Source organism: Thunnus maccoyii, chromosome 18, assembly GCF_910596095.1.
Source record: "Thunnus maccoyii chromosome 18, fThuMac1.1, whole genome shotgun sequence".
Lineage (NCBI taxonomy): Eukaryota > Metazoa > Chordata > Actinopteri > Scombriformes > Scombridae > Thunnus > Thunnus maccoyii.
The window spans coordinates 14277676-14290000 of NC_056550.1; the positions used below are offsets into that span (position 1 = coordinate 14277676).

At 39.4% G+C, this 12325-nt stretch overlaps 1 protein-coding gene and 1 pseudogene across 1 annotated transcript; both read left to right on the forward strand.

The window, feature by feature from the left end:
• The first annotated feature begins 2172 nt into the window (after positions 1-2172).
• Positions 2173-4468, forward strand: LOC121884185 (methionine-R-sulfoxide reductase B1-A-like). The gene is made up of 4 exons (XM_042392867.1): positions 2173-2305; positions 3213-3355; positions 3521-3635; positions 3767-4468. Exons 1-4 carry the CDS (start codon positions 2251-2253, stop codon positions 3784-3786), a joined length of 333 nt encoding a protein of 110 aa, XP_042248801.1. The 5' UTR covers positions 2173-2250; the 3' UTR covers positions 3787-4468.
• A 352-nt stretch (positions 4469-4820) lies between these two features.
• On the forward strand, positions 4821-6471 carry LOC121884184 (annotated as a pseudogene).
• Positions 6472-12325: the final 5854 nt, after the last annotated feature.

Consider the following 12325-nt stretch of genomic DNA (forward strand, 5'->3'; position numbering starts at 1 on the left):
GTAGTATTCCACCTTTTATTTGCTGTTACTGAATTACTGGCCATTACTATAATTTAAAAAATTCCAACATTGAGGGATTAAACATAAACGGTCAACAATTAATTATGTCAGTTAGCTGACAACACAACAACAAAGAACAAATTCCTTTGGCCTTACAAACAATCGTGTTCCTACTTTTCATAATATACACCTGTCAAAAATGAAACTCAATACCTAGGGATATGGATAACCAAATGTTCAGAAACTAGTGAGAAAAATAAGCATTATTGCATCAGAAAAGGAGATTTGCTCAACAATTATGGAGAAGGTGGGATAAAAGCAATGGATTTTGGAAATCATGAATGGAGTATTAAAAATTAAATGGCTTTAGTCCTTTCTAAGGAATGGTAAAGAGCCGTGGTTCTCACTGTCTTCACTTGTGTTTAATAAATTGGGAGGTATAGCGTTTTTGTCAAAATGTGATTTTGAAATATAACCTCTGTGTCTGTTTAACTCCCTGCCTTCCACCAACAAGTCCTGTCACACCGGAAAATCATTTATAAACATAATTTCAGCCCCAACAATGTCCCACTGTGGAATAATAGAGTCAACTTAACTTTCTCTACTTGTATATTCATTTTAGGTTATTTCAACATTTCAATCCTGTTTGTTGTGGTTGGTTTTGTTTTGTTTTTCTTTGTTATTATTTCATATAACCGACTGATGGTTAAATGCCTTATGTATCTACTGAAAACATCATTTAATAGGAGGTGTGATTCTGTTTTGGACAGGAAGCCTTACTTCAACAGGAAACGACGGTTTCCGTCAATTTCCGTCATGGTCAAAATGCAAACACTATCTGCGGACTTACAGCATCTACATGACACACCCACTTGGTTAGGTTTAGGCACGAAGAGGGGGATGGTTAGGGTTAGGGGTTAGGGGTCAGGGGTGATTGCAGTCTAATATGGTGAGGGAACTCGTAGTAAAGTAGCCGTGTCATATAGTAAAGTGGGTGTGTCGTGTAGGTCTGCAAGACTGCAGGCTTCAAAACGAGAATCTACAAACCAATGGGTGACGCCATGGTGGCTGCATCCACTATTTTTTTTACAGTGTATGTACTAAAACTACACATTAAACCAGAGTTCCCAAACCTGGTTACTTTCACAGAAGGCCCAGCTGGTGTCGCACACTTTCAACATCCTCTATAATGTTAGATCAACTGACTTAGGCTTCCTACAGAGCTAACGTTATGGTTTTCTGCACCTCTCTTAGAATCTCCTCAGCTGCTGTGTACAGCCGCTGGTGAACAAACAACCTCAGCTGAAACATTACGGTGTCCATGTCTCATGGGAGAGACACTACGCAGAGGCATTGATACATGACAGCAGACAGATAAACTCAGCTAACGTTGCCTGACAGCTGTCAAACCAACAGCAGCTGCTCAGCTCTGTAACCACTGAATCTAAATTTCATCTCATAGTCTTCTCATGAATGCAAATAATCTTGCTTTTAATTTGGAAAGCTTACGTTATCAATTTCTAGTTGACATTGTGGGTGTATGTGATGGGCTAGTCTGTATATATTTTGTATAATGTATGTTTTTTGCTTTGTACTGTTTGTTATTGTGCTGTTATATGTTTTAATTGTAAGGGACTGCAGATGAAAATTAGTTTAAGCGAACTTTGGCGCAGTACATGTTAACATTTATACAATACAACAGCCTGCGACCCGTCAACTTTCAAAATAGAACTTCCGGTTTGACTCGTTCGGATGGAAAGAGTAATAGTAGTTGCCTATATACTGTTACAAAAACACAGAAAACGATACCTACCTCGGCCTAAACATCAGCACCACAGGTAACTTCAACAAAGCTGTGAACGACCTCAGAGACAAAGCAAGGAGGGCTTTTATTTTAGTAGGTGGCGGTGTTACAGCGTATTTGGTGACCCATCAGATACTGTGAAATGCAGTGCTGGAACAAGCACTCAGATCTTTTACCTAAGTATAAATACTGCAATGTAAAAATACTCAATTACAAGTAAAATGCAGAGTTTTTTAATTGTAATGAAATAGTTTTACATAGTAGTATTGATAGTTTTACTTAAGTAAAGGATCTGAGTACTTCTTCCAGCACTGCAAGGCACATAATCTGATGGATCACCAAATACGCTGTAACAGCGGCATGCACCTTTAAATTTTTAGTCCGGCAGTAAAACCAAAGAAGAAGAAGAAGACGGGAGGCTAAGTAACTAGTCTAACCGCAAGAAAATGTCGTTTTGTAAGTTCTTCGGGGGAGAGGTCTTTAAAGACCATTTCAAACCAGGTACTGTTATTATTGACCTATTGTTATTTGTAAAACGTTTATGCATAACGGCTCTTAGAGACGGTTTAGAGGTAACGCTTGAGTTAACAATAACAAGCTAGCCATCGTTAGCCAACAAACCTGATTGTTATCGTTTGTAAATAACTTGACAGACAAGTTTGTAGATCTAGAGCTGAATTATTTAACTTAACCTAGCTGACAACAGAGATTTTAAGAAAGGGTTGACATTGTTTGGCATGGAAATACTGAATAAAAACCCTGTTAAGCAAGTAAAGTTTTGTAACCCATGGTCAGGTTACACAACCCTGTTACTAAACTGGATGTGGTAGAGAAGATAAAGCTCCACTTAACACCTTTGAACAAGTGCAAAACATTATCTACATAACTGGATTTAAAAAAGCGTCTGAAAAATATAAAGGAAACTCACTGAAACAAAACAGAAACAGTGACAAATAGATGGCAATATGTGATCTGACGTATACGTAATCTTCATTTTAAATAAATCTTCCTCCTGCGATATTTAGTAAGTTCATTGGTACTAACTGTTTTAGAGTCCTACAAAGTCAGTTGTCAGTCAGTTAGTGGATGAATTGATTAAACGATCTACAGAAAATTAATTACCAACTATATTGTTAATTGATAATATTTTCTGGTTTATTTAGTCCTATATGACAGTAAGTTGAATATCTTTGGGTTGTTGACTGTTGGTCGGGATCAAACAAGACATTTCAGGTTGCATCTTGGTCTTTGGGAAACAGTGATGAACTTTCTTCACCATTTTCTGATATCTTATAGACCAAACTAATTGATGAATCGAGAAAATAATCAACAGATTAATTGTTAATGAAAATAATTGTTAATTGCACCTTTTAACACCAACCATTATCTCCCATCCTTTACTCCTCAGGGATGTATATATGTTCCAAGTGTGATCACCAGCTGTTCTCCAGCCGCTCCAAGTATGAGCACTCGTCTCCCTGGCCAGCCTTCACAGAGACCATCCATGAAGACAGTGTGTCCAAACATGAGGAGAGACCTGGGGCATACAAGGTACCATCAGAAGAAAAGAGATTTACATTTTTAATAATTGAATCCTTCAGAGGAAGCTCAGTGTAAACTTACTATATTCACTTCTAGACCAGCCACCACACACTTTCATACTTGAATACTCAGCTTAAACAGCTGATTGTGGTTTGTGTGTTATTTTTATTCCAGGTACGGTGTGGGAAGTGTGGAAATGGACTAGGCCATGAGTTTGTGAATGATGGGCCAGGCAGAGGGCAGTCTCGCTTTTGAATATTCAGCAGCTCACTGAAGTTCGTCCCTAAAGGTAAAACAGTGCTCTGATACATTTTGTAATACAGAATATGTAATAAAAGGATATTCATTATTAAAGTAATATGAAAGGTACAGGCTGGGAAACGACTCCCACATAATCTCTTCGTCTCTCTCTCTCCACAGATAAGGTTGATGGACAGTAAAGTGAGCTGTCAGGGGGGAAAATTGCAGGACTTGTAGAAGTTTCTTTGTGCTGCTGAAGGTGCGGACAGTGGATGAAGTGTTCTGGGAAAAGGCCCAATGTGGGAGCACCAGGGCTCTGATGGACGGTGGCCTCACTGGACAGCAAGAACAGAGGATTTTTCTCATATCTTTTATTATGCAGTCATCACAGACTCAGTAACCAGAATAGCCTCACTGATTATACATTCACTGTCTCATCAGCTGTTTATTGATTGAGACTAGACTTCATGTGATTCTGTCAGTTATTTCTTACCGAGAGTTTAAGGGTTTGTTTACCTTCACAGTTTTGCATGTAAGTATAAAACTGAGTGTTACAAGTGAGTGAACACCAATCTGTAAGAAATAACTTACAAAACCTTAAACCTAAGACAAGATAAACCTTTTCCAAAGATTATTCATGATGTTTTTAAAATTCATTCATCGACAATGACCTCTACCTGCAGTGTTTGTTGTGCTAGATGCAGAAAATTTGTAACTATAAATACTATTTTCACTACTGAGAAGCTTTATGTAAATGAATCACAATGGCTGATTACAAAGAACTTAAATGTATTTTAAATTAAAATAATGCAATAATGCAATGCTTTGATAATAAGTTTGTCTTTAATCTTGTTTTCAAATATTAAAGTTACTTTTTTCCTACGGGCTGTGACTTGTTTTAGTTCTCTGTATACCGGTATACTTGTGTGCACACACATATATATATATATATATAACAGTATTATTTTCTTTAGATGAGGGTGTAATATGTTATATATGTTAAGTATCATCATATTGCATTAATTGATGCAAGTATTATCAGACGTGTTACTCTTAAAAACACATTTTCGTCTGGGTTAATAGCCTCATACTGACACTGTTGCTTAGTGATGTAAGTACTGCCATCATGTGGAAGTAACGAGAATAAGATCATTACACAAGGAGGACAGAGCAGTTGACACTTAATCTGGGGCGGCAGGTTTTTTCCAGCTTAAGCTGGCTGAGTCTTTGTAAACATACTGTATGTTTCAAGTGAAAGAGATACTAAACCTCTGGTTTTGAGACACAAAGTCATTTGACATGGATGAAATGTCATATTGCTCTTTCTCTGGTGGAGAAGAATACAAAAATCACTTCCATCCTGGTGAGTGACAGAGAAGCATGAAGCTGCATGTGAAGGGTGACAAGTCACAGAGAAGTGAAAATTCAAGAAACCCTCCACTCCAACTTTTATTGTGTTTATCGTTTTTCTGTGCTCACCTAAAATCTGAGTTAAAAGTGTGTAATTACAAGCATGAATTATGACATCACAATGTGTTTTCAAAGCCAGTTGTGGAGTATGATGTGGACAATTTAATGCCAAATATTTTAATATTCATTGATTTTGTTTTTTTCAATGAGGAAGAAAGAGTAGATGTAATTTTAGTTTACTTGCTTAGTTTCGCTCAATTCCTGGATGCCTATGGGATCATGGTTATGTTATTTGATCCCACAGACACACAACAGTTGAGCCAAGATAGCCTAATATTGCTGTTTGACATAACTTCAGACTACACCAAATACATAAAAAGTCTGTCCTAAGGCATTTATTTATTTCTGACTCAGGGAAAGTGGGAAAAACAGTAAAATTTCCCAAAACTGCTGTATCTCTGAACTACCTCTTTAACCAACTCACACATATTTAGGCTATTCTGTGTGATCTCCTTTTGATAAATAATGTCATAAATAATGTAATATTTTTTCACTTCCATTCACTGAGCCTCCCCTGAAACTCTTTGGAGCCCCCCTAGGGAGGCACGCCTCCCACTTTGAAAACCTCTGGCTTAAAACATGTCTGGAGGGGACCTTTGAAGCCCCTGATGCAGTTTTTCTTCTCTCAGGTATATACGTGTGTTCTGAATGTGGGCATGAGTTGTTCTCCAGCTTGTCAAAGTTCGAGCACTCTTCTCCTTGGCCGGCTTTCTCAGAGACTATTCATAAGGACAGCGTCTCCAAACACCCTGAAGCATGGGGACCCATAAAGGTAAATTATCACTGCAGAATTGTACAGCTGGATATCTTTATAATGTCAGCACATGTCTAGCTGGACTAAATGGGAATTTACTCCAACACTCTTACCTTTATTTATCATATAATTTAAAGGTTTTGATTAGAACTCTCTAAATTGAAATATCCCAGGTTTGTTGTGGGAAGTGTGGTAATGGACTGGGCCACGAGTTCTTGAATGATGGACCAAGAGAAGGGCTGTCACGCTTCTGAATATTCAGCAGTTCACTGACGTTCATACCTAAAGGTTGGCATATCAGTGGTTCTATCACTTGCATGCAGTGCATTACACAGCTGTGCTAATAGATTACACTGTTATACATCTTTAACCCACTGTTTTGGCCTCTACTGTGTCCACAGAAAAGGTTGATGGACAGAAAGGTGAGCTGTGAAAGAGGGAAACGTTTTCTGCTGCTGAAGGTGTGGACAGTGAATGAAGTGTTCTGGGACAAAGTCTAATGGACCTCCAGGGCTCGGATGGAAAGTGTCCTCACTTGACAGCGAGAAAAGAGGATTGGTCAACATTTTTTAACAGTTAACATAGAGACATTAATTATCACTGTAAACTTAAAAGGACAGGTTCACCATTTTTCAAGTCTGTCTCAAAATAATAGTCCTGTGCCCAAATGAACAACAAAACAGGTTTTTCCTCTTGTTATCATTCCTCCTGTTCATACTGACCATTAACAGATCCATTCATAATGTGCTTACAATGTAAGTTATAAGGGACAAAAATACATTTAAAAATTAATCTAAAGCTTCAGCCATCCAAATTGGTCAAATCAAGTAGATATCTTTCTGTCTTTTTTGTTACTATCCTTCCACTGCAGCTCAACAGGGAAACACTGTCTGGAGAAAGACAAAGAGAGAATATTATACTAAAGCAACTCTAACTGTGGAAGATATCCACTTGGTTTGACTAACTCAGACAGTTGAAACCTCATATGTTGTCAACCTTTCCTTTAAGATTGAACCATCTGTCTGGCAAACAGTTTAAGATGTTTAATTGAAGTGTTGCCAGGAAAATGAGTCACAGCTTGCTTGTGTTAGTTTTGCACATGGCTTGCAGACCTCAGTGTAAATTAGAGGACTTCTCTGGATGCATGAAAACATGTTGAACACACTGTAAAGCACAGGCCCCTTCAAAAGTGTAATTGCATGATTATATCAGTTGATGGTGCTGTGTACCCTACAAAAACTTACCTCACCAAATACACTTGTGTGGTCAGAACAACATACATTTAGAGCAGGTATCTGACTAATACCAAAGACTTAGTGATGCTTGTAGAACAATTCACTTTTCAACTGATTTCTCTTCATTATTTGTAGAAGATTCCCTAATGCTGCCTGCATGTTTTACCAGGAAAACACACAAAAGAACATACTTTGTGCATGTAATTTATTTGACAATCTTAATTAAGCTACAAAATTCCACTGATTACAGTAAATATCTGAACAGCATGCCCCCACTGTCTCATGCCAGGAGCCCGTTATATGAAGCAGATCTACTGAGTTATCCGGATAACTTTACTGATGAAAACTTGAACCAGGCGTTTTTTACATCACAATGTTCCAGATTTGAAGGGGATATGCGTTTTTTTTCTTTCTTCTTTTACCCAGCGAAATTTTCCAGATAACTCAGTAAACCTGCGTCTCGGAGCGGGCTCGCGGAGTGGTGGAATTCTAAACAAAGTGAGGATGTGAGGGTACGTTCAATGCCTCTCGTGCTGTTTAAATGTCTTTGGGATGAGCAGGTGTGGAGCTGCTCATTTCAAAGGCTGGAAGATCAGAGGAGAAGATGAAAGCTCCAGTGTCAGCCAGAGGATTAAGAAAGGAAGTGCAAACATTCATAGACTGTAATGATGTTTTATTAAATGTAGTTATAAAGTATTTAACAAAGCACTGCCTTTTTTTTTTCATTTGGTGTGATGATGAAGTTTGCCTGTAAGGTATGATCAAAACTGTTAAGTTCGTTTCAGAACTTTTGTCTCTTGTATTTAAAGAGTAGTGTTGTTTTTCTGTAGATTATTAAGTCAAATCCCCCTGCCTGTCAAATGACGAGCCAAGCTAGTCCTCCTCTGCTCCAGTCCTAACTTTGCTTCTGACCTCACCTCAAGCTCTTCGTTAATTCAGTAATACCTTCCTTGTGACTGATTAGATGTCTTTGTTGTGGATTCTCTGTAATGTCGCCACACACAGATGGCACACAGACTAAATTGTCCTCAGGGGTGAAGTTTGGAAGTCTGGAAGAAGGAGGGAGAGTTCGAGAGGGGGAAAGCGACAAACCCAACAACAGACAGACAGACAGAGATGAAAACACAAAGATAAACCAGATGTGAGAATTAGAGATGGAGAGGAAAAGGGCTGTAATTAACATTCGCTATCTGAGAGAGCACTCTTTCTGGCTGGCATCTGAAAACAGCTGCATGGCCAAGAGGAAGCAAACAGGAAGGAGGAAGTGGTAATCCTTTGATAAAATCACGAGACAGACTTGGATTGCAACCGCACTTTTCTCCCACTGACCTCTGGGGCTCATCCTGGATCGGGATCCTTAATTACATTAAACCGCTACTGCTCAAAAGCCTTCCCAAGTCCCAAAGGCCGAGCCTTGAGGATCGACTAAACATATGTGTGTGAGTCATTCACGGGACATCTTGTTTTAATTGTATCCTATATTAGCCTGTTGCTTAGATATTGGCTGTTTACTGCACCTGCTTCTGTTTTGAGCCACAGAGAAAAGTGTCTCATTCTCAGTCCACATACCATGACATTATATCTAGTTCGTCAAGGTAGTATTCCCTAAAAACATCTGTCATCCACACACCACAGAAGCTGTGATCGCTTTGTGGGCTCGTGAGGAATAAAGCTCCTGAATGCTTGACTTTAGCAGAAATAAAGAAAACTCCTTTCATCAGGGAGTAATATCTGCAGTATGTGAGTTTTGTATAATGACTCCATACGTGGGACTGACCTCCACATGTTTAAGACATACATGTGTTGGCCAAACATCTCTCTCCCTCTGTGTAATGAATGAAAGGATAAACAAGGCTTTTTATACATGACACGGGAATGTGATTTCCGCTTTAGATCAAAGGAGACTTCAGGGAAATTCAAGGCGCTCCAGGTTGGGCATTGTTATAATTCTGTCAGGACAACATGTGCTTGAAAAAGACGGAGCTTATGAAAACCAAAATGAGAATATTTTTGCTCGTCCTCTCAGAGAGGCCCAGCAGTCAACCGCAATGTGAAATGATGTGTAGTTTAGCGAGAGTATAAACAGATTTTATGTGGTGTGGGTATGTGAAATGCATGTATTGGTTATAAACACTGTAAATGTGGAATGAGTAATTGTATAAAAACACAATTAAAGGTTCACTGGATTTGTACGTAAAGGAAGAAACAATGGGAAACCTCTGAGTTATGTTCATTCCAAACAAATGTCAACAGTTTAAAGGTGCAATATATGACATTCAGACTCACTAGATGACAGTAAACAACCGTGTATGTAAAGATATAATGAAGTAATGGCGTCCTGAGCAGAGAATGAAGTCACACTCTATGGAGCTTTTTCCCTATCTTTATTCAAGAGTGTGGTATATCAATTTGAGAGCATAATTTATTGATTTCACATTCAAATTTTGTAATTTGTCCCTCAAAACCCAGTGTCAGTGTCAGTGGCTTTGCACTAGCAGCAGTCCGGATGGAGGAGCTGCTAACTGGCCTGAGGAAACTACAACTGTGGGTCCCAAAAAGAAGTAAAACTACAACTGTGGGTCTGTGTAACGCTTATCACTTCAATTTTGCGTATAAAAAATGAAGTTCAAGCAACCATCTAGCCTTCTCACACGGGGGTAACCATAGAAACATTTATGATGAAGGTGACATCGTTTTCTCCACCAGCACACCAACAGGCGGGCACTATAATGCTGTATGCAGCTACTATAGTAAAAATCACGGGTGCTGGTGTTTAAATGAACCGTCTTTTTATTCCAAAAGTCGTAAGGAAAGCAAGGGAAGTACATTTAATAAAGCCCTGGCGGGCGGGAGTGGATGTACCCGGTTAAAGAATACCCGCCCGTATGGGACGCTCTAAGAAGTAAAGCAAACAAGCTCGCAAGGAGGCAGGGATCATTTCATTGGTCAACACTAAACCCGACAGGGTTGTTGCACAAAAAATCCAAGAGCAGAGAAGAAATCTGAGAGCAGAAGTTCCATGAGTGCACAGAAGCAGCCTGAGTGCGAGGAGAAGAGCTGAAGCTTGAGCACAGGAAATCTGTGCAAGCAACATTATATTTGAGTGCAAGCACACAGTTTGTATGTGATTCCATCCTTCCCGCGTCCATCTTCAACATAGCGGCTCGGTCTCAAAGTTTCTCATATTACAGCTAAACAGTCTGCTAAAATATGTTTCTGAAAACATTTGAAGCGAGAAATAGGCGATGCAGTAACAGAACCTTGATCTATATTTGATCAGCACTGCCTAGTTTGACAGTTTGATCTGACTTTCGTTAGTTGTGTGCTCAGATGCCACTTTCTTTTTTCCCAAACTTTATTGAGTAAATGATGCGCACATTTGTTTTAGTCTGAGATGCTGTTGCTCCAGTGCGACACCTAGTGGGGCTGAATGTTGTATATTGCACCTTTAAACATGTGAGGGATCGTTTTTGCAAAATGCAAACTTGCACAGCAAAGCCAAAAAAGCACCCAAAAGCACCCTTTAAAATCCCAAGTATGCGGGCTTCCAGTGAGAAAATAAACAATATGACAAATTTCAAAGAAACCACATATCTTGCCGCTTTATTGTCACCTTTATCGCAGGATCACATTCCTGTTTCTGAGCTCCACCAGCTTCAATAACACAGGGAGGGTTTTGGACATATATGTATTTGCAAATATCACTCACTATCTGCACTCTGATCTGTTTCAGGGAGATAGGACCCCGAGACAGCAGCACAGGTTGGCTTGGAAGCTTCAAAGCAATACTTGAGGTGTGTGGCACTGGCATTGTTCAGGATCAGGGAGAGGAGTCCTTATTTTCAGGGATAAGAGAGAAGGTTTAAAACAGGAGAATAACACTGGCTGATTGTGCACCCACATGTCTACTTTATCCTGTCTTGATCAGAGACTATAGAGGGTTTGAAAGGCCTCAGAAAGAAACTGAGGACAAGAGTGCATCGTGTCAAACAACTTTTCTGTTCTACTATGTGTTTGCTGTATGAGTTGCAGAGTCAGGGGCTGGTAAAATGACATGGATCCACAGATAAAAGTGTGCCAGAGGCCAGGAAACATTATGAAACACGCCATCCTCAGAGCATGGAAATATCAGGATGATTTTGGATTCCAGCTGAATGATTTAAAAGGAGGCTCAGCTCACAGATACTCAGAGCAGTGATGGACTGTGGAAAATGCCATATTTGTGTCAGCACGTGTCCAGAAATGTTAGAGGCCTTTGACGCTGAAAGGGGTTTATGGCCAATTCGCAGACAAGAGACCAAAACTCTACTGAAGAGAGGAAAGTAATTACCTCAGACAGTCTTTGCTTGGCTACGATGCCACAGACTGTCCTCCTCCTGAAACTACACCCAACCACCCACCCACCCAGCAGCTAACCCCAGCTCCCTGCAATTTGTGGCTGCTCATCCTCTGTCATCTTGGTTAGTAATCCTAGTGCGCACCATACAAGATCCAGATCATACTGTGTGAGAGTGTTTTCTTCACATTATTATGCAACCTTTTCTGTGTATATGTGTGTGTTTGCAACACATGTAGGCTATACATGTGTCTGAACTTTTGTGAACCTTGCAACCCCCCCAGAGGCCCCAGATGGGTGGTCCCAATAGGCAAAATTGCTGCTTTGGTCATGCTGATTGCTAACTTCTGTGCAGAAATGTTCAAGGGTGCCTCAGCTCTTTATTCTCCTCCGTGATTATAACCCAATCAGAAACCTACAATCTACATCATTTCCAGTATTATGAGACAGTTACGGAGGTGTTCTGACTTTAGTCTTTCTCTTTAGATATTGTGATAGATGAACAGGAGCACAGTAAATATCTATCTTTTCCCCTGAAGATCTACAAGTACAGAAGGGAGAGATTATCTACAAGAGTCAGCCTCTATTTGTATATTTTTTCTACAAATAATAATGATTACTGGATTAAAATTATGTGTGTGTTTGGGTGCATTAACTGTATATATACATGTACTGTAATATGTATTTGTTTGTGTCATCACATCTGGATCCCTTGAGTGCGGGGAATTCCACTCACCTCTACAGGTTTATGCCCCGCAGCACTTTTTGTGCAAAACACACAGCTATTTTAATCTTTTTACAGTAACTCATTAAAGTATTCAGCGTTAGAGCCAACTATCTTTTTAGAATTATCATTCATCACCCGCTCTTATATATTTATATATATATATAAACCCTGCAAACACATGATTAATATTTCTTCGGCATCAGCATTTGGCACAGAC